The sequence below is a fragment of the Epinephelus lanceolatus genome, chromosome 5, assembly GCF_041903045.1.
Source record: "Epinephelus lanceolatus isolate andai-2023 chromosome 5, ASM4190304v1, whole genome shotgun sequence".
Lineage (NCBI taxonomy): Eukaryota > Metazoa > Chordata > Actinopteri > Perciformes > Serranidae > Epinephelus > Epinephelus lanceolatus.
The window spans coordinates 46,427,654-46,450,457 of record NC_135738.1 but is presented as its reverse complement, the minus strand read 5'-3'; the positions used below and the strand labels follow the sequence as shown (position 1 = coordinate 46,450,457).

Here is a 22,804-nt window from a genome sequence, read left to right as displayed (position 1 = left end):
TGCAGAAAGTATGCTTGTAAATTTTTATTTTAATATTGTCTTATCTGTGCTAAAATTGTGCTACTCAAGTTAAGGTTCTCAGTATTTCTTTTGTTTTTTAACCACTGATTTTAGTGCTGACTTGCGACTTCCTAAAGGGATATTTTAGGTCAAAAGAACTTAAGAAATAGCTGTGAGTATTTATGGAATTTTTCACTTCATCATATCAAAAATTCTGTGTTGTGCAATCCCAACCACAGAGAGGAAGTGATCACATTCTGAAGGAAACATGAGCCTTTGCACATGCAACACTGATCACGCATGCATGTTCCTCTACTCACATGCAGAGGTTAGTGGGAGTGGTCACAAGTTAGAAGCTCCTGCTACGGTCGGACACACTGTCATATTCAGCCTGTGTTAGGGGACTGTTTGATTCAGCTCTGCTCTCTCTCCATCATGAAGCTGTATGTGATTGTTCCACTGTTTGCTCTGTTCACCTCCACCCAACAGGTAAGAAAACATAGTATGGTAATGTAGTGATTACTGTTTCTTTTGAAATTTTGATTAATTGCACACCGCACATTTCAAATGTAGATGAATTTACATACTGTATCTTGTATTTATTTTTATTTACATGCCACATTTAATCTTGTTGATTTGAAGGCATCTTCACCAAATAATAAGTGTGCATGTGAGTTGACTAATTCAGAGAAAGCATTTCCTCATGGCAAACTCAGCACAGCGGAGGACAATGCATCAAAATGCAACAGCAACATCACTCCACAGATGGTAAGCAGTTGCATTTTTCTCTAAGCCAGACTATAAAGAACACAACTTCCCTAAGCAGCTGTAAAACTGAAATAATAATTATAACAGTAGTAAATAGATTGTATGTATGTATTCATGCTGATGGAGTCCTAAGTGATATGATAGCATAGTGTGGACCTGCTGTGTCTGCAGACTCTGGAGATGGAGAGTCTGCTGCTGGGTTTGGAGCGACGTCTGCCCCAGCTGCAGGAAGATGTGGCGATGCTAGAGAGGGAGGATGATGGCGAGCTCTATGGAGTCCTCAGCCTGCAAGTGATCGAGAATGAACTGATGGAGATCAAGCAGCTCATTGCCAGGCTCAACAGGACTACCCTGGCACACCGGCATCTAACTAAAGATGCTGCTAAACAGGTAGAGTCAACTACCAGCTACAAAGTGCTGACATGATTGCTCAAAGGAAACTCGAGTTATGGCCTATTTCCTGCTAAGCCCCGCCCTTGGTAAGGTTTTTTTTTTTCCAGTGATTGTGGCCATGTTTTTTGACCGATCTTGCTCATTTATAGTAGAAAGTTGTATATACATCCAAAGATACTGTATACCACATTTTGTGTTGATTACCTCAGAAAGTTCTATTCATTTGACTGTCTATAAAACAATTTTTAAAAAATCCAATGGGCGGACCCTATGGGTCCAAGAGGCATTTTTGTAAAGCAAATTGAGCTTCACTTGTGTGTAAGATTTTAAATCATTTGGGCTTACAGTTTGAGGGATGTCTCCAGTGTTGACCTTAATTACAGCACTACCATGTGGCCGACTGGTGTATTTTTTGGTAGGCATCTTCAGAGTGCCACTCCAGATGTCTCCAGTGAGTATCATTAGGACTGGTCAAAGTCATCTTGAGTTATGAGTTAAAATTTAATAGGCCACGCCCACTTTTACCAATCAATATGGCACTTAAAATTTTGGTTCATACTTGGCCCCAGAGCATGCATACCAATTGTTCATTAAAACAATTAATATTCCTATTATTACTATTCAGCTGGTCATCACTTACTTGAAATCTCTGTCAGGCATCATTGTGGCTTATGAGAGCTGTCAATCAGCTGTCAGTCAGCTGTTATCCGTTTGTGGCTCAGTCCGATGTGACGTATCGTCTGCTGTGCAGAGGATTGTGGGTCAGAATAGCCAGAAAAGCATGCTGGATGTAAAATGCAACCACATGTAGTAGAATATGGTGGTATTTTTTGGCATACTGCGTATATTTTTCAGTACACAGTATGTCAAATGCAGTATGCCAAAAATTCCAGACGGACACTGACACAAACACGGTGATTAACGCGACATATTTTTGACATGTGCTCACTGTCCGCTGTATGCACGCAAGTGTCTGTGTGTGTGTGTGTGTGTGTGTGTGCGTGCGCGTGCGTCGGGGTGGAACTCCGCCGTGCGCGATACAGTTAGCAGAGAACAACTGTAAGCATGTGACCATATAGAGACAGAAATGACATGCCGTCGTGTAAATTAGATAAATAACATAAGGCTATTTAGCTTGTTTAATAAAAGGACAAGGTATAGACCTGTTCTATAGGAAAGGTACTCTTAAATTACTTCTGTTGTGATCTGGCGCTATATAGAAAATGAAATTAAATAAAATTTTAATTTTCTATTTTCTAATATAACGGTAGGGGAAACACTGATATAGTATGGTAGTATGGCCCTTCTGTGCGGAGTCTGCATGTTCTGCCCGTGTCAGCGTCGGTTTTCTCTGGGTACTACGGCTTCCTCCCACAACCCAAAGACATGCACAATAGATTAACTGGTGACTCTAAATTGTCCATAGGTGTGAATGTGAGAGTGAATGGTTGTCTGTCTCCATATGTTAGCTATGCGACAGTCTGGCGACCTGCCCAGGGTGTACCTGTCCTGGGATAGGCTCCAGCCCCCCGTGACCCCCAACAGGATAAATTACAGAAAATGAATGCACAGTATGTATTGGAATGCACAGTAAGATTCAGCACAACTGAATATTTCTGCCTTTGCTGCCATCTGGTGGTATGAAGAGCAAAAAGGGTAGACATAAATACACCAAAAATTACACATAGTAACTAACTAATGTATTCTGCATGAAGATTTGGGCAAAAATGTATAGAAAAGTAGAATTGTACTGATGCTGAGCCCCCTGTTGACTCTGGATCCATCACGCAGAGTAAGTATGGAAGTTACTTACTCTGCATATTTATTCATTTTTAATCCAGCTCTATTTTATTTTGAAAAGTTAACTCCATATGGGAGTTGTATTATCAAGATAAGCAACATATTTAGTGCTGTGGGTTTGGTGGTGAGGTTTGAAATTGGTCGCTCAAACATCTTTCTTTATCAATGTATAAGTCAGTCTAGTTTCACTGCTGACAGGTACTACTGCATGTTTGTAAAATATATCTATACATTGGGATGTTTGTTCTGCTGCTTAGCTGGAGGACCTGGAAGCGGAGATGCAGGAGCTGGAGACGTACGACACCATGGGGGTGGTGAAGACACAAATACTCAACCAGCGTCTGAAGAGAGAGCTGGACCAATGCACGATGAGACACATCACCACCCGACCCACTCAGCCTCCACATGGTGTGTGCCAAAACCACACCAAGCACCAGAGTGTTTTTTACTTCTCTTTCACTTCCACCCGAGGCCAGCAGATGGATGAAATATCACTCTGCTTGTTTAGCAATTGCATTTTCCAGTTTAGTCCACCCATGATACATTTTGCAAATTTGCATTGTTAAGAGGGGGGGATTCGGGGAAAATGCTTGACCCTCCTTCCATTATAAGTATTTTTTTATATTCGCAAAATGCTCAGGGGGAGTGAGAATTACTACCACAACAAACAGGTAATTTCTTTAGCAAAATGGAAATCCTACTTACAGATCGCATCACCACTCAAGCACTTTTTTTCTGCGAAATTTTAAATGAGACATCATCGGATAACAAATCAAAAGTTTTGCTCGGGCTAGGTTCGGGTACGGCCCATTTGACATGCTCCTGTGTTGTGCTATGGCCTATTCAAGTGCTGGAATTTGTTATTTTCGTGACAACGCCGGAACACAACACAGGCTCTGTTCCAACTGAGTGTGTGTACAGTCCCGTGTTGCGCTGTGCTGCTGTGCAAGCACTGCGTTTGACTGTGCTTAACAGCCATCTTTTGATGGTCATTTACACACTGTCCATAACAATAACTATGTCAGGTAACAAACTGCGTCGGGCTCGGGACGGATTTGGACCCCATGTGCGCATTGGGGCAGAACTCTGCTGGGCACAATACAGAGAGCAGAGGAGAATTGCAAATGCACGACCATGTAGAGACAGAAATGACATGCCGTCATGTAGGCTAAAAAAAATAAATAACATAAGGCTATTTAGTTTCTTTAATAAAAGGACAAGGTATAGACCTGTTTCATAGGAAAGGTAACCTTAAATGACTTCTGTTGTGATATGGCGCTATATAGGAAATAATATTGAATAAATTTAACTTGACCTTCAAAGGGGGGTGGGGATTGCTTTTGGGGGACAGGGCGCCCCCCTAATATAATGGTAGGGGAAACACTGCAATAAATAAACAGTGGAAAGCTCTAAGCACCTATCACAACAATTAGGAAGTAATTATCTCACTTAACCAGATGTACTTATTTAGTACATGTTCTTTGTCTCTTGCTCTAAGGTAACTGCCCCCATGGTCAATTTGTGAACATTACGGGGCCAAGGGTGTACACAGCAGGAGAGTACCCTGGCTCCTACAAGTATGGAGCTTGGGGTCGGGATCCCAAACCAGAGGTGGGGAAGGAGAGATGGTATTGGCTGGTAATGTTGACCTCTGGCAACAAATTCTCCAACTACGTCCGTCTCTACTCCAGCCTGAGCTCTCTCGTAGTTGGGGTGAGCCAGCCAGGTAAGGAACTCATGTTTTTCTGCTCACAACTAGTGTTCACTTTTTATCCTGTATTAGGCTTTGCAGTCAGGGAAAACTCTTCATCAGACTCTTCCTCCAAGGACCAGATCAGTGTGTTGTATTTGGACAGGTTTAATACATTGAAGTGTGAAACAGCCCCAAAAAATATACAAGCAAATATTAGCTCTCAGCAAAAATATACAAGCAAATATTAGCTCTCAGCAAAGATTTAGAGTACTGTATTGGATTTAGATCATCAATTTTTTATCTGCAAGTGAACAATCTAAATTATTCACTTAAAGCCTAAGTCTTCAACAGGGAGTCCACAACCCTTAGGGGGTCCCCAGAGTTATTTACTTTATTATTTTTTGATAATATAAGTAGTTTGTTGTTGTTCAAAAATGAAAACATGTCTAAAGATACACATTAAAGAGGCAACAGATAGGATTCGGTTTTTTTTAGCTTGGCGCCACAAGCGTCAGTGGTGTTGCTCACACTGTCGCAATGACCAAACTGACCTTAGGGATCAGAGATAATCAATAAAATGTAGGCTGTAAAGCCACCAGTATACCTCTATGTATATGTAGAATTAGAAGGTGTGTGGACACTCTACTAAATAAATGAGTAAAGAGACCGAGCAACAATTATCAGATTTATTTGAAGAAAAAACAAATAGTAATGCAAATAATTATACCAGAATGCACAGTACCAGTACAAACAACTCACAGTAAATTATACCAATATGTACAGTATCAGTTCAAACAACAGTAGACACGTAAGGGATAATATATAGTGAGCCGGTGACTCTGTTGTTTATTTTTCAACAGTCACTGGCTCACTATACATTATCCTGCTTAGAACATGGCTTACTACTAAAACATTCAAATGTTACAACTGGCATCAATATTATTAAATTGCTGGCAGAGAGTACTGACACAGGAGAGGTGTTCACCAGACAAACTGCGGCCGTTTTCTGGAGCGGAGGAGAGGATTTTACTTCACTTCTCCTGGTCAGAGATGCTGGGTGCCCAGTAGCTGCGAAGGCTGCCCTGACATTTATGGCCAGTGACCGAAATGATCTCCCTGCTCTCCAGGCCAGCTTGGGAGAGCTGTGTGGACTAACGTTAACTGATTTTGATGCTCCTCAGTCTAAGGCTGTTGCTATGGCGCGGTGATACCTCAAGAAATAAACACCACAGAGTTTTGTTGATTGACCAATCAGAATCAAGCATTTAAGAGTGCCATGTTCTAAAGTGGAATTATACCAATATGCACATGTAAACAGTCCCGATTCTAGAATAAACGGTACCGTATGGAAACGATGCGGCCGGTTGGAGCTCAAATTGAATGGGAAACAAAGTCCAGTGTTTACTTAGCTGGGCGTAACTTAGCTGGGCGATGTCCATCGATAGCTGCCTCTGTGAGAAGTCAACAGAAGGAACGGAGGGGGGTATCACTGTCAGAGGGCTGCCGTAGAATGGCAACGAGGATGTCAGCCGACCAACACTTGCTACCCGGTCCCTGGTTGTGGCGATTTGCGATGCTGGCCAGCTAGGAATTAACTAGCAGCCAGTACAGTACAGTTCTCTCTCATCTAGCTAACATTTAGCCGTGTTACTTACTGATCCATTAGAAAGAAAGCTAGCTGGACATCGGTTTTGAAGCCACTTTGGTCACGGTGCTCCCTCCTTCTCTTGAACGCCTGACTGAGGTTTATTCTTGTTTTTCCTCTTCTTTTATCACTCTCCTTTTTGCTCTTCTTTGCCTCCTCAGACAGAGGAGCTAATTTTCTTTTGCTAGGCTGTTTTTCACTCATCTCCAAACTTTGTCAGTCTGCCATTGTGCTTGTGACTCAACTATCTCATGCTCAACTCCTCATAAGGACCAGCTCCAGTCCCTGATTGGCTGACCGACCAGTTTTGCAATACATGACGCATTTCCTGCCTTAAAGCAGATTTTTTCCACGAAATGTTGGCACCAGTGGCAGAAGCTTATTACAAAGCCACTAAGTAACCAATATAAACGCTGATAGTCGGATTTTACTAGAGCCACTACCCTGTGCAACCCACATTATTTTCATAATGATATATTTAGGAAAAGATACTATCTGTTGCCTCTTTAACATGAATCCAACATATTATGATAAATCAGCATACTCATAGAAAACAACATTTAATCAACAGTACATAACATTAGTGATAGGGTAATTTTTACCTATAAGTCCTTGTGCAATTATGTGAGCTACTTAACACTCAAGTAAAGTCACTGTGCGGCACTTATCATACCCATAACAGTGAGGTGAACTAGTTAGCTAACATTTACATAATACTGAAATATGTTGGTCAGTAGGTTGTATTGTTATTTCAAGTGTATGGACATTCTTTTGAGCCTAACCCTTTTCAAGCAACAGACTCTGACATACTGTTGAATTGAAAAGCCACTGGGCAAAGAGCAGAGGGTGAAGCTAATGCACCTAGCCAAGCACAAACAAGAGAAGACCCAAAAACATCCAGAGAATTATCTCAAGTGCAACTCGATCTCATACAATGTATGTAGCAGGAGGTCCCTGCTCTGAATATTTCTGAGCTAAGAGGTCCTTCACCTGAAAAGCAACTTGGCCTCACTTAGCAGTCATTGTAAACCAGGGCTTGGTCAGTGACTTCCAGTGTCAGACATCAACAAAAAAAGCCTTCCTTTCACATCAGCATGATACATGGCCAGTTGCCGTTTTTGTTTAACAGCACCTCACCTGGCAGCTTCAGGGCAAAATGTGGCAGGACAACAACCAAAGTTAAGGGGACAAAAGTCCAAGTAGGGTGGACAAGAGGGGTAGTGATGGGCCCAACAGCCATCGGTTTTCATCCTGGAGGCCAACTTCCCGTATGAATATAAAACCAAACACTGTTCTTTTCTCCTAAACCCAATCACATGCTTGTATTGTTGAAGGAAAAAAATGGAAATTTGCAGTAGTGGATTAATCCATAGTTGGTGTACAGTATTTCTGGCAACAGGAAGGTGTAGGTGGGCTGACTGAAAATAAATTACAGTGTGTATGTTCATGGTAATGAAGAAGCACGTCATCCCGCTGCCCTGTCTCCTAGAAATTTGTTTAAGTACAGCTAAATTGGAACAGAAAATACATATTTGAGGGAAACATAATGCAGAGCAATCAACCCGGTCTTACTCCCACAGTCCAAAGACATGCAGGTTGGGGATAGGTTAATTAGTGACTGTAAATTGGCCGTAGTTGAGAATGTGAGTGTGAATGGTTGTCTGTCTCTATGTGTCAGCCCTGCGATAGTCTGGCGACCTGTCCAGGGTGTACCCTGCCTCTCGCCCAATGTCAGCTAGCGACCCTTAACTTTTTTTTATGATCATTTAACCTAACCAAAGTCACAATCTTTCCTTAACCTTAACTTTCGGTGCTTTTGTTGCCTGAAACTAACTACAGACAGGAGTCTGGATGTCACAGTCCTGCGCTTTACTCTGACCACCTCCCTGCAAATCCAGCACAGTACATAAATGCAGTGTTTCTTTAACCAGAAGTGTTCTAGCTGAACATAATCTGTGGTGGCGAAAAGGCCTAGAAATGTTTGACAGTTAAGGTCAAGTTAGAAGCAAAACATGTTTACTTAGATTGAACAACCTTGAATGGGACAGTGACAAGAACAGAGTAATCTAAAACAAACATTGTCTGACATTGGGGCAGAACAAGCTGTATTAAGATAAAATAAGCACAAGCTCTGGAAAAGACAGGAAATCATACCTGCACACACACACACACACACACACACACACACACACACAATTAGATACGATGTCTATCTGAGGAGGATTATAAGAATGTTTGGTGAACTGTTCTACGGTGCTGTCTCATTGTTGCGGTATGTGAAGTTGTAAGTTGTGCCTTCAATAAACCTGCAAGGCTGTAAGACTGACCTCGAGTCATAAAGTCGTTTTTCAACAAATCCAGGCAGTGATCAAGATGTCTCCACAACATAATTGTGAAAACAATTTAGTGATATACAAACATAATTTCTCGGAGATAGGGTTGCACCCAGTGCAGCAATGTGGCTAATAGGTTTTTAGCTTTCCTATGGCACAGAGGAAAAAGCTATTTGAAAGTATCATTGGTTTTGGTACAGTTAGGGCTTGTGTTGACAATAAGAAAAATATAGAATATCCCAGACAGAAGGATTAATTCACTGATGATTTGGGACTTTTCATGGGATTTACTGATAGTAAGAACAATAGAATATAACTATCCTTAAACCCATAAAAGAGTAGGCACAAATACTATTGTTTTCTTTCTTTGAAATTTAACAAATTATAACAATACTTAGTTACAATTACATTTGTTCTTTCCCCTTTTGCTCCTTCTTGTTCTTCTGCTAGGTAATGTCCAGATCCACTCCTCTAACCCAACCACCAACACCATCCAAGGTCCAAATGTTGTGATGTATGGAGGGGCATTGTACTACAACTGTTACAACCAAGATGCTGTTTGTCGATTCAACCTCACCACCAAAACTGTTACCAGCTTACAACTACCCAAAGGCACCAGGTTCGCTGCTAGACTTTAAGATCATTATTTGAATGGGTGTTGCTAAATAAATGTCTCGATTCTTCAAAAAATAGTAATAGTCTTGGAATCTTCCATATTGCATGAAAATGTAAAAAATGGAATGAATGAGGCAACTTCTGAGAAAGATTAAATGTATGTGTCAAATTATGAACATGTAAGCATGACATAATGAGTCCAAGAAAACTAAGATACTGATACGCTGTTTTCCAACTGAAGTATCAGTTTTTTCCTCCATTGATTCCAGGTTTAACTCAAAGGGTAACTTTTGCCACCTTGATGAATGCTACCCGTTCACTGACTTGGACCTGGCGACAGATGAATCAGGTGTCTGGGTAATCTATACCACCACCCAGGACTTTGGCAACCTGGTGCTGTCCAAGGTGGAGGGGAGTGGACCGCTGATGCTTGGCCAAACCTGGCACACCTCAGTATACAAGCAGGGGGTGACCAACACCTTCATGGCGTGCGGCATGCTCTTTGCAACACGGTACATTGACAAAGATACGGAGGAGATTTTCTATTCATTTGACACCACAACAGGGTTAGAGAGGTTTGATGTTGGTGTCTTCATCAACAAGATGTCTTCAAACATATATGCCCTGAACTACAGCCCTGTGGACCAGATGCTACATGCCTACTGTGACTCCCTCATGGTCTCCTATAAGGTTTTGTTCAGATGAACGGTTAATGCTGGTGTCGTTTCCATAAAACCCTGTATCCACATAATGGCTGCAGTAATAGTGATCAGCATGAAATAATAAGGGTGATTCCTTAATAAAGGCCAACAAATAGCAGTGAGGGGGTGTGATATTACCTGTACTATATATGGTATGCATGGTACATCTACATGGTAAATTTGGCATCATGTACATTTGCATTGCAAGATGTTCATAGTTGATAAATGTATGTACCTTGAGTGTGGAAACATTTGAATTGCATTGATCTAGCTGCATCAGGTGAAGAAGAAATATTTACAATATTACGTTAAAACATAATTAAAAGCAAACACTTTGAAATAATGTGTGTAGCAGTGGATGTGGTTCATGTCTCAATACAATCTGTTGACCAAGGATGGTATATGTCTTTAAAAACCTCTTAGAAACCCGACATCCCATCCAGTTTTATTTGATGATTGTGATGTGTAAACAACTGCTGTATTTTCTGTGTTTAAGTTGCTGGAAAAGTCATTGGAAAGCTATGCTCCTTACAATGGATGCAGACCATTTCAAGATACATCCACTACAGCAGCTTAAATTAACGCTTCTGTCAGGCATAAAACAAATAAACAGTTATAACTCGCCTATGAAGTGTTACTATAATCCATAGATTAATATTATGCCAACAGAAATGCTCATACAGCATTCATACATGTCCAAAGGTCCAGACGATCTAAATCCAGCAAAATATTTAGTCCAAACACATTATTACATCCATAGTTATCCATCAACTGCCATTGTATTTCTCCACATTTTATCCATAATTTCTTCAGTTTAAATAAAGTATGGCAACTCCTCAATCAAAATAAAGACTAAACTCCTGACCTTTTGATTGACACCTCATTTTAGCCAATAGGAGCTTCCATACAGTCTAGGCTTCAGTAGGCAAAGAGGGCCTGTGTTAAAGGTAGAGCCTGGCGCAGTTCCCATAGCCTTACAGCCAATCAATAGCTAGCCACTGGCTTATGGGTCTTGTAGTCAATGACACTCCTCACTCCTCAGCAGTATGTGACCCCAAGAGATTGGGGACTCACAGTGACTTGAGACAGATGACTTGAAAGGACTTGACTTTACAGTATGTAAAGCGGCATCATGAGCTTCACTGTGTGCCTTTATTCAGTTCTATCTGTGTGACTCATTCAGTATTGAAAATGCTTTGCAGCTGGGGCGTCGGTGGCTTAGTGGGGAGAGCAGGCGCCCCATGTACAAGGCAGCGGCCCTGGTTCGGGTCCAGCCTGTGGCCCTTTGCCGCATGTCATCCCCCCCCCCCCCGCCCACCTCTCTCTCCCCCTTTCAAACTTACCTACTCTGTCCATTGGAGGCAAAATGCCCTAAAAAAAACAAAAAAAACAAAAAAATAGAAAAAATGCTTTGCAACTCTGGGCTCCGGGCTATTGTGCACATTAGTCACCACTGTGAGAGCCAATACATGCACTGCTAGCTTTATATACTCAGGCTCTCCTCTTATTTGTACGAGGTTTTGATGCTGCCACAGTGCTAACGACTGCTCCTGCCTGTTAACTCAACATAAGTTCACTATCTGTGAGTGTGTGAATGTACGCTAGCCATGCACATCCATGCGTCATGAGATTCTCCAGTGACTGTACTGGTATTTACTCACACAGTTTTCTTTAAAGTCAAAACAGATGAATTTTCTTTCCCCTCACAGAGACAAAAACAAATACCAATACCATTTGGTTACCAAAATAAGAGTTTTGAAGTAACAGCCACCAAGTCACCTTATATTACCCTTTTAACATATAAACCATTCAAAACATTTAGGCATGTCACAACAACTACCTTAAAGAAAACAATAGAAACCTCCCTCTTTTCTCACGGGAAAAAGCAGAAACTTTTTTGCAAGCAAAAAGTCACACGTTAAACAGTTCACAATTTGGTAACTCAACCCTGAAAAAATGTTCGAAAAATTAACAAACGCTTGGATTTCTAAACAGTGGAGCCCTTAAGTTGGTGCCATATGAAGAAAATAAATGCTTGGCTCAACACTGTTGAAATGGTTCAGTAAGTAGTCTCCAGTGACTCACACATCCTCGAAATACAGGCCAGAAGGATCCAAGAACCGGTAGATGAAAGCAGGCAGATGATGCAGCAGGATAGTGAAGTGTGGCAGTAAATTGTCTGTGCTGTCATGCAGGTCTAGTACACTGAGTCCCTCCTCACAGGTAGAGGTAATTGGCAGTAGCAGGGTGACATCAGCCACTCCTCTTCTCCTCCGTCCGCAGTGAAAATGACGCCTGGTGTTTACTACTAATTGTCTCTAATGACGGTCCTGGCAGAATCGTCCACGTCTGTGGCTCAAAACACACTTTTACACTTTGTTTCAAAGTTAATGAAGAGCCACCTTGGGTCGGAGGTGAGTCGGCACATAGTCTGCCACGACGAGTCCTCATGTGTGAACAAGCCTATGAGCAAGTCGCCCCCTCATCTGAGACTGGGACTGGGTATCTGACAAGTGTGACACGACTGAAAAAAAGCATCAGCCAATGAGAGGCCGGATACGTCCCACCTCAGCATACAGGAGGATGGAATAAATGTGAGGAGGACAAGCCGGCAAGCAACAACAACAATGGTGGCGTCCACAGGAGCACGGGGAGCGCGTTGTGTTTGGACCCAGGCCCTGGAGGCAGATCGAATTCAACACTGGGAGGAATAATCATGCCTTTACAATGTGTCATCTCCAAGTTACCACGACCGCCTGGAGAAAGAAAAGGCATGGAGGGCGACTGCAAGAAGGGCTGCAGGTACCAGCTGAGTGTAGCGCTTTTGGTTACTACAAGCTTTTGCAACAGTGGATACTAGCTATGCAAAATAAAAACATGCCACTATAAATGCCAACAATTCCCATCAGTTTTAGAAGTTCACAACGAACACACAGTTTTTTGGCTTCTGGCGCTTTGGCTCGTGGAAGTTTTATGTAATATCACCTGTCTAAACACATCGTTTGATAAATGAGGTTACCTTCACTGATTATAATTTGTTGTGTTCAACGTTAATCTTGTACTATGTTGCGTCGTCAGCTATGGCATGCATTCACATTCCTCTCTGAATTTTGGTTCACAGTCGAAGAAGTGAAGACAAGGGTGGCAAGTGTGCGCACACGGTTCTCTCGGCTTATCAAGCAGAGACCAAGTGGGAGTGGGACCAAGCCCTTAACTTCAAGGCAGAAGTGGATTCTGGTGGCTCTGGATTTCATTAAAAAGCACATTGTCCATCGTGCGTGTGAGACGACTGTGAGTACGCTTTCTTTCCTGATGTTACAGTTCTACACAGCAAATGGTAGTGTAGTTGCATCAAGTGTACGTAGACCACATGTTTGCATTTTACATTTGGGATGTCTACTGAACTATTTCAATTTTGCATCCAGCTGAATTTACCATGTCATAAGGAGTCTTTGAACCTGGACCTGTCAGAAAATCCAGAATCATCTCCACTGTCACTATCTACATGTACCACATTGCCATCCCCATCTTCCCCCGCTACACCAGATGAAGGCGCTCCTCCTGCAGCTCCTCCAAGGGGAAGGAAACTCAGGAGGGAGGATGACAACGAAACACAAAAGCTTGACGTCCTGAAGCAAATGGTGGCGGTATACACAGAAAGATCCAGCCACTTTGCATCATAACCAAGTGGCTGTGGAGCTCGAGCTGATCAATGACCCAGCAACAGTTTCCAGGTTAAAAAAAGACATACTACTGAATCTGTCCCTGACCTCTCCAGCACCACCATACTGCACCAGCACACCGACCACAAGTGCGCGGCACACACATTACAGTTTTCTTGAGAGCCTGAATGACCAATGACAATGCCTAATAGCTTTTATTTTTATTTTGTTTGCAGTGACTTTATTTTGTGGGTAATTATGTTGCAACTGCTTTTCAAAGTAGAACTTAAGACAGGAACAAGTTGTTGATGGGGTGCAAGACGCCGACACCTGTACAAGTGTAATGCAAAATGTCCACGACGATAGCAGAGATTGTGCTGGTCCCAATCCTGTACTGGAAGCAGAGGGACTGGAACGTTTCTCCTGGATCAAAAAACAAACGAAAAGGACTACTACATATACAGCAACAGAGACCATTGCTTTATTTTTACTTTATTTAGCGTGCCAAATTAATATTACTGACAGAATAATAACTAAAGAGGGTTAATTAAATAAAAAGTAATATTTTAAGGGGAACAACAATAGTAACTGTTTTCTACTGGGTTACACACGCAATCCGCTTGCAGAAACCCATTCCTTCACCCAAATCCTTTTCTTCTTTTCCTGTTTCTTCTCAGCGCAAACGACCTGCAGAGCTCCAAGCTGTCGGACATCCATGTTGACAAGTAATCTTTAGCACCGGGGAACTTCATAATATCCTGTTTTGTTCACACGTGACAAAACGTAGTTTGTTGACATCACCATGTTATCTGGGGCTCCGTCAGCAAGGGCTCGATGGAGAAATCTTGTGGTGTGCACTCACAGGTCGTAACTTGAAACACACTGAAAAGATTACGATAGTCTCCGCGACTCAAGATTGGTCGGCCAGTTGTTTAATGTGAACTCGCTGCAAAATAATACTTGCGCTGGCACTAACTAGTGTTGGCCCCCTTTTTTTTTCCCCGTAAAAGGTTTTTTTGGGGGGGGGGGGTTTGCTTATCCGCTGCGAGGGTCCTAAGGACAGAGGGATGTTGTATGCTGTAAAGCCCTCTGAGGCCAATTGTGAATTGTGATATTAGGCTTTATAAATAAAACTGATTTATTGAAAATTGATTTTAGTCTGTAAATACTGTCCACCTCGACGTTAAGCATCTTTTTGCCGAGCATCCACACACCGCTCTCCCTCCTTCACCCAAGACTGTATCATCTCTCCCGAACTTGACCTTTCCCCACCCCCAGAGTTCTCTCTGATTGGCTCAGTGTACATCACAAATTGAGAATACATTGGCTCATTACCAGAACACTGAAATTAACAACAAACAATGGAGCTTGGGAAATATAGTTCTTTCAGTAAATCCACACATATCCTAAAAAAACTCACCCCTTTATGTTGTTCCCTTTCACTTGATTGATTTTCACTACAGTGACTTGGGACTTGCTTGACACTTGAAGGTTATGACTTGAGACTTGCTCATGATTTGCACGTGTGACTTACTCCCACCTCTGTTAACCCCTTATTGTCATCATAGACTGAAGCGTACAGAAATAAGAAACAAATTGCTCCTCTGTTGTCTTAAAAAACAGTTTTTCTTATCAGTATAGGTTTTTGTAGAAGTGTTTTTAATATAGTAAGCTCTTAAATAGACTTCTCTGTCTGTGTTTATTAGTTTTTTAATCATATTCATACATTCAGTTCATTGTTTTACCCTATTTTTGTGTTTCTAAGCGCCTGGACTAGACCGAGAAAAACCTTATTTTCTGTGATGTTGTTATTTACTTTGAATTCTGACTATGTAAGGCTTCATAATATGATCCCATTGCATTTGTCAGCTAATACCTCCCTCTTGAAGTCATCTGCAGCATCTTTTTTCAAGACAATATTCAGGTCAAGATAGATTAGATAGATTTAGATTTTGTTGTGTTGAAACGTATTTAACTTATTGACAGAAGCAAGTGATTCTGACTGCTGGGGACACAACTTCAATGTTATCTTTACATGAGACTATGAATAAATATGTACCAAAAGTGGAACAAGAACAGCTTGCAATTTACTTAAGATATGCCTTGGATAGGGTTTTCAGGTGAATTTAGGTGAATTCTACAGGATGCTAATAATATAAATCTCAGAAACAAAGGAAATGTGATTTTGCCACAATAAAGGTGAGATCTGTGCAAACTAAAGTCAGAGCTGCTCACCACATATTGAAACATGTCAGCATAACGTAAAATGATCAGACACCTGACTCCACAAAATTCTGACATAAAGACTTTATTTCTTACTTGTTACTTGATCAGTACATGGACAGACAGATTACTTTTTATATTTATTTGTATATAATATATTTAGACTTTACATTACATATCTGAATGACAGCAAAGTAGGTAAGAGTCCTTCTACTGTTGTGAATACAAACAAGCTCATAGGGAAGACTCCCACAATATGAAACAACCAAACATGACAAAAAGAACTTATTGCTCAATACAAATCAATCATAATGGCAGTTTGAAGAAGAAGAATAGTAGTACACATGAACCAATATTACACCAAGATGAGGATACACCCTATTGTTACCTAAAAAAAGAGAAACTTAGAGGGAAGAGGAGCAGAAATATGTTGAAGTTTTCTTAACAATACAGTAGTGTTAGAGTGTTCGGTTCAGGTCACCTGCTCTAGAAATAAAAAGCATCTACAAGAACAAGGAGGATTAAGGTCTATATGAACTGATCGAGAGCCAGCTTACAGGAGCTGCTGACTTTCACAAATCGCTACTTAACATCATTATTTATAGACCTTGAGGCAGAGCAGGAAGGAGCTGGGTTTTCATATACAGGGTTAAATGTTAAAGATGTGGGGCAGTGCAAAGCATAGTGTGGGGTTCTGAGAGGCGTAGGTTGACAATACTGTACAGCACTTCAAAAAGGACAAAATACATTCAGGAGCCCCCCAGGCAGTTTGGGTAGAAATCATGTAGGAGTAGATGGCAGAAACTAGCTTGGTGAAAAGATAAACACTGAAGATGTACTCCGCTACATGCAAACTTGAGTGTTCATGAAATTCATCCATGAGGTTCTGTGAGGAGAAACTGAGGTGTTTGATCTGACTGTCTAATATCTTCTCATAATCTCTCCTTCCCATATGTCAATTTTTTTCTTCAAACTTTCACATTTATTGGATATTTCACACAATTCAACAACAATCTCTCCAGCTTAAAATCAAATAATATCACATTCTTTTTCCTTTAACATTCATTCATTCATTTACATTTTCAGGTCAGAATCTCTCTCTATGTTTCGATAACAATTCCTTGTCTTCTTTGCTTGATAAAAAAAATCTTATCAATCTGCTAGTCTCTAGGGCCCCCTGGTGCTCAGAAACACAACCTACACTACCCACATATTAAAAAGTGACTTCAGCTGATAGCCCTTTAGGGTGCGACTGGGTTTGCCTGTGAGAGCCGGGGCACCTTGTGATTTTTTTGGGGAAAGGGTTTTTTTTTTTTTTTAAGGTGGCTGGGGATTGCCCTACATTCCGAGCTTGGCGCCCAAATGGCTCCAAAAAAGCCCCGCCCCTTACAGGCCACCTCAGGGAAGCGCACACCTCAGCAATTGGAAGCTACACCCCTTCTGACAGGGGACCAAAGGGTTTGTTTTTTTTGTAAAACTGGAGAAAACAGAGGGTGACTATGGTACATGAATACTGTTCATTAAACCAAGGGACCCCATCTCTGATCACAATTGACAAGGTGGTCCAGTATTACAGCAGATAACAGCACACAGCTTCAATAGTCTAAAACTACATTTATATACATGTACTACGCTGGTGACATTATGGTCACACATCACATCAAAACACACACTGACTACAATGGATTCCGTCTTGAGTGTGAATTTTGTGTATTTATGTGTTTTCTTTTGCTTAGGTCTCTAATATCGCTTTTCCACCAATATGGAACTGGTGCCGTTCCAGTTCCCACACCTAACTTTGAACTGTTCAAAGCATTTTGACCTCAAATAAATTGGTTTAGCACCTGAAAAATTGGTTCTCACCTGAAACCAAAACATAAGAGGTTTGTCTTGACCTGGGGTCTCATTTATAAAACAATGCATCAGAGTCATACTAAAAATGTGCATACAGAAAAATGCCAAAAATAGCATATACTAAAAAATATTCAACAATTTCAACAGTCAGGCTTCCACCTCGCCAATATACCGTCTCCAAAATGTTTGTAAGCAATGCATGGGTCAAAGTTTTTCCCCATAAAGTCTGTTTACATCACAACTTTTGCTTGTTTTGTTTGTATGCAGTGTTTATAGATGAGACCCCTGAAGTGCCAACTGTGATGACATCAGTTGGCGTGTCATATTCCACAGGTTGGAAATAGAGGATGGAGAAGGCAAAAATTGAGAAGTCAAGTGAGAAATCTGTAATAATAGAACAAAAGGTAATACATGTAATTCATGCTTTTGCCACTGTTTACTTCAGTTTGGTATTGTGCAACTTCCTCTGTTTACATGTCCTTGATTACAATGGTTCTCATCATACACAGAACACAGGCTGGTTTGCTGGATAGCACCAAGGTTCCAAGAGTCCTGAACAGAACCACTTTAAGAACCAGAGCTAATGTGGTGGAAAAGGGCTATATGAAAGCACAACCCATGCAGGTTTCATTTGAAAAGGTTTTTGAAAATGTGTATGTGGTTTGTGTTTGTTGGGTTGGGGGAGGATAGCTTTGGCTTATCCGTGGAGAGGGGCTGGATGCTGTAAGGGAAGGCTGCTGCCAGTTCTTTGGTTGTGACCCAGAAAGAGAAGATGTTGGGTCGACCCGGTCCTGCCTCGGTCCCCCTGGTCTAGTTTGGTTTGGGTCAGAGTGTGATTGTCCTGTTAGAGACCACAAAGAGCCGACTATGGCCAGAACCACATCCATGCACTGGAGTTGCAGATTGATGATGGTGATTTGCATCCTTGGCTCTCTTTAACGAGCCACATGTAAAGTGTTAACGAAGAATGCCCTTATACTAGATACTACTCAGATACTAGAGTGCCCTAAGACAACGTTCGCATGCATATACATATCAATAAATACTTATTCTAGCCTATATTCATGTAGTGGATTGGTTCAGACATGTGAGGTGACACACAGTTTAAAGCTGGACTCAGCAACATTACACTAATGTGACTCCAAATGGCAATAATAAGGTGAAGATTTGAATTTCAAAAACCAATAATGTGATGTGTCATGTTCACCAGCCTGACCAGTCTGTGATGCTCCATACAGCGCTCATGCTGTTCTCATAAACTGTTCGTACATTTTCCTACAAAAAGTAATGCAACTAAATTTGTACATATCCCATGTATTTTGAAAGGCTGGGATCACGTGACCAATAAAAAAGGAGTACAAAAGGAAGCAGTCCCAAGCAGATTTGTAGGGAGGCAGGTTGGGATGGTGGATGGGTCACAAAAACGAAGACTTTACCCCGGGACTTCCCCTGTAGACGCATGTTTGGAACCCTAAACCTAACCTCCATAACTTTACGATAATTAAGTAACTGTACTTTTAAGGATGTAACATCATTTGTGGGGCACTAATTCAGCTCATACATCTACAATAATATTCCTCTATTGGGCATAATTCTATTTCTAAATTTACACGCTACATACAAACATTATACCTAAAACTTTTAAGCAGTTCCTTACCCATCTTTGTAGGATATTGACAATTTCACAAAAAGTGATTATTAGTGATTAAAGTCTGCAAACACAAGTCCAGTTCCTGTTGTTTGTTGATTAAGTGCTTCATAGTTACTTTACTGCTACTACATTGGATTGTATATTTGTATCAGTCACTTTATGTTTTTTTTTTAAATACTAAACAATAGATGGACTCCAGTGGCTAACAAATCACAGATTGTCATCTTGCTCAAAATCAAGGTCATTCAAATGAAAGTCTAGCCCTTTCATACATAGTGGTCACTGCAGTGGACAGCTATTTAAAAGCCATTCTCTTGTATATGCATGGCTTTTGATGCTATAGTTGCATTTAATACATTACAGTGGACCCTAGTGCGTCATACCATACACTCCCACCCACTGGCCAGGTGTTGTCAGTGCAACACAAATCTCTCACAACAAAGATGGCCGACTGAATGCATGAGATGTTGTGCAGCTCAAGAATATCTTACCAATCCGTCTATAATAGGAGACCCTGGCAGGTAAAAAAAAATCTGGTAACACAAGGAATAATACAGTTGTTCATTTTTCCAAGTATTCATTTTATATTGTGAGGAAATTACAATTAATCATCTGTCCACTAACCTGGGCATCATGCATCGCTGCCTATATTTCAACTACTGTATAATTAATACTATTACTGAAACTTTGTTGATCTTGAAAATTTTCATCTGCAGTGATTTTCTTGACTGAAAAATAAATTGATTTGTGCTATTAGAATATAATGTAGCGGTTTTGTAACAGGAACAATATTTTGACAATACTTTTGTTATTTTTACAGAAAATGTTCATTGAAAAAATCATATAATTCAGCAGGTGGGGGTGGGTGGGGGGTGGTCTGAGGAATGAAGAGGAAGGAGTTGAATGAGGGAGGGTGGGAGGTAGGTACAGGAGAGAGAAGTAGAATAAGAGAGGAGAATCTGAAGAGTCAGGAGCAAAGTTTAACACTTTTGCATGGCATTGAACAATATTAGAATATGTTATATGTGTATGTTAACACACTAGTTTAACAACATTAAAAATATATTTTTTTTATAGTTTCACATGATGTATATCAGTCTTTAAATTGGTTAATATTTCTTCAGTTGAAAGCTTAAACGCATGCTGTCCATCCGAGTGGAAATGTAAAAATGTCCTTGAAAAATGCATGTTGAACTTGATGAACTTCATAATTTTTATTTTATGCCTAAAAAGAAACAAACACTTAAGAAACAAATCCTGACTGAGGTCGTAATAATTTATGCATGAAAGGGCAAGTTATACTTTGGCCATATCATGTACAGATGATCATGCTCAAAGTAATAAAAATGGATGGAGCTGTATTTGTGTCAGCTAACCTCCCCGGTGGTGTAGTGGCTAGATCTCAGTTTGCTTACGACTGGGGGCCTGAAACGTCTGTATGCAGATGATATCACTTTTTTGTACTCAAAGTGTAGTTAACAAGTTTGATATAAAATCTTACTAAGTGCAGCTTTAAATTGGTGTTGTGTAGTCTGGCTATGCTCTTAGACTAAAAAAAGTTAACATAGTCTCTAAGCACCTCAGGTGCACTTGGCTGTGTTCTGTTGTCTGTCAAATTCTGGACACACACCTCCTTACAGCTCTAAATAGCCAGCTCTTACAAACAACACAGAGAGAGATACTCACATTTTGTTCATACAACAAAGTAATAAACTGCTTGCAAAACAATGATGCATAACACTTTTTCATGATAGGACCACCTCTGTTTTCCTTACTATGTCCTGCTCTTTCACCTTCTTTGACAGAATTCCATCTTACATTATGAACAGCAGCTGTTGTATCCTGTATTGCTGTGTGGACTGTTAACAGATGGGGTTACTTTCTTTTTTTGTGGAAGGGTGGGGGGTTAGGGAGAGAATGAGGAGACAATTAGCAAATACAAGAATGACACTGCAAGAATAAAAACAGTTGCTTAAATCTTTAAGTGCTGGGCGACCGGGATGGGGTTGAGGTGGATATTTAAAGGTGCATATGGTATTTTACAGTGGAGGAGCGAAGAAGACGGCAGACAAAGGGATCTGGAGGAGAAAGATTAAGACAGAGAGAGCTGTATCCACCTTATTTCATGAAATGTCCTTCCTGTTGCTGTCTCATTCTACCATCTACCATGTCTGACTATGGAGAGGTAGTCACACCTTTATTACTTCACATTTTCCTCACACCCCCCACTCCCCTTCTTCTCTTCTTTGCTGTCATCCCTTCCATCTTTCTCTTTCTCTCTCCATCCCTCCAGCCCCTTCCTCCCTCTTTCTATGACTGACTGGCACCTCAGCAAGACACCTCCATGGTGTGGGTGATGGTCCCGACTCCCTCAGTGCTGTCGGAGTGGGTGCAGGCCCGGGAGCGGGACCCATCCATGGAGCTAGCACTGGTCAGGGAAGCTGTCCTGGAACGAGCCAGGCGGGTCATACTAGCAGAGGGCACTGGGAAGATTGGCAGAAATGAAAATAAGTCAGCATTACATGTTATAAATAAAGAAATACATGTTTTATCAGTTAATATTGTGGAGATAATGGGAATACATGCCAATGTGTAGAACTGAAGAACATCCCTTTTTGTAGCTGGTGAGAAAAGGAAGCTGCCTGGCTTACTCAACAGCCCTGAATGGTAAGGGTTAATAATTAAAGCTGTCAATGTATCTACACAGAGACACATTGACAGCACTATGCACTTTGTGTTATATAAAGCTCTGTTCTCTTACTGGAACATTATTATTATTAATTGTATTAAACTGATTAATTAATTGTATTAGAACAAGTCAGCAAGTGGGCCTTGAATTGAGATTGTTCAGTCAACAGCTGTTTTCAAAGTCAGCAATAACCAGCCTGTTCTAATTCCCCACTCGTCAAATAACACCGCTTTGTCAGTGATCTGGGTGTTAGATACCGATGCACAATGGCACCTTTCATGGTGGTATAATATACACCGGGTGGCGGCAGTGGTTCACGGAGCAGTCAGCTGAAGTTGTCACATACTGGCACTATATTAGTGGATGTACAGGTAAGCAACGCACAAAGGCCCCTTTCATGGTGTTATGAAATGTACCAGCTGGCATCATTTTCACCACCAGTAATGACCTAATATAGGGACCTAGAAAGTCCCTATATGCCAGACAGGAGGGGTGGTGGATGGGTCCAACAAACCCCGGACTTTTACTGGGGAGCCCGTTGTACACTTCCTGTGTGAATGCCAAACCTAAACCTGAGCATTTTTCCCAATCTTTTGTTCCCTAAACCTAACCAAGTGGTTTTGCTCCATAAACCTAACCAAGTGGTTTTGCTCTCTTAAACTAATCAAGTGTCTTTGTTCCCTAAACCTAACAAAGTGCTTTTGTTTCCTTTACCTAAACCTTTTTTTATAAATCTTTTGTTGCCTGAACCTAACCATGTGCTTTTGTCCTCTAAAC

At 41.0% G+C, this 22,804-nt stretch overlaps 2 protein-coding genes and 1 long non-coding RNA gene across 12 annotated transcripts in view; 2 read left to right on the top strand and 1 right to left on the bottom strand.

The window, feature by feature from the left end:
- The first annotated feature begins 331 nt into the window (after positions 1-331).
- Positions 332-10,293, top strand: LOC117261889 (olfactomedin-4). Its single transcript, XM_033634450.2, has 7 exons — positions 332-489; positions 643-768; positions 940-1,158; positions 3,219-3,369; positions 4,460-4,687; positions 9,083-9,251; positions 9,517-10,293. The coding sequence occupies exons 1-7, from the start codon at positions 436-438 to the stop codon at positions 9,950-9,952; spliced, it is 1,383 nt and encodes a 460-aa protein (XP_033490341.1). The 5' UTR covers positions 332-435; the 3' UTR covers positions 9,953-10,293.
- Positions 10,294-13,069: 2,776 nt separating this feature from the next.
- Positions 13,070-14,758, top strand: LOC144463554 (uncharacterized). The gene is made up of 2 exons (XR_013491656.1): positions 13,070-13,239; positions 13,374-14,758. It is a non-coding gene; the product is annotated as an uncharacterized LOC144463554 (long non-coding RNA).
- Positions 14,759-21,217: 6,459 nt separating this feature from the next.
- Positions 21,218-22,804, bottom strand: part of ndrg4 (NDRG family member 4) — a 142,165-nt gene continuing 140,578 nt past the window's right edge. For all 10 annotated transcript variants that reach the window (XM_033635634.2, XM_078168276.1, XM_078168275.1 and 7 more), the window contains one exon: positions 21,218-21,821. In XM_033635634.2, coding sequence (XP_033491525.1) covers positions 21,667-21,821 — 155 coding nt within the window. In that variant the 3' untranslated portion in view covers positions 21,218-21,666. The remainder of the gene's footprint in view (positions 21,822-22,804) is intronic.

Bases quoted from the DNA above. Each gene is read 5' to 3' on its own strand.
- LOC117261889 (XM_033634450.2), top strand. From the start codon at position 436: ATGAAGCTGTATGTGATTGTTCCACTGTTTGCTCTGTTCACCTCCACC. The intron at 4,688-9,082 runs GTAAGGAACTCA...TTCTTCTGCTAG, and splicing joins AGTTGGGGTGAGCCAGCCAG to GTAATGTCCAGATCCACTCC. The intron at 9,252-9,516 runs GTTCGCTGCTAG...CATTGATTCCAG, and splicing joins CAACTACCCAAAGGCACCAG to GTTTAACTCAAAGGGTAACT.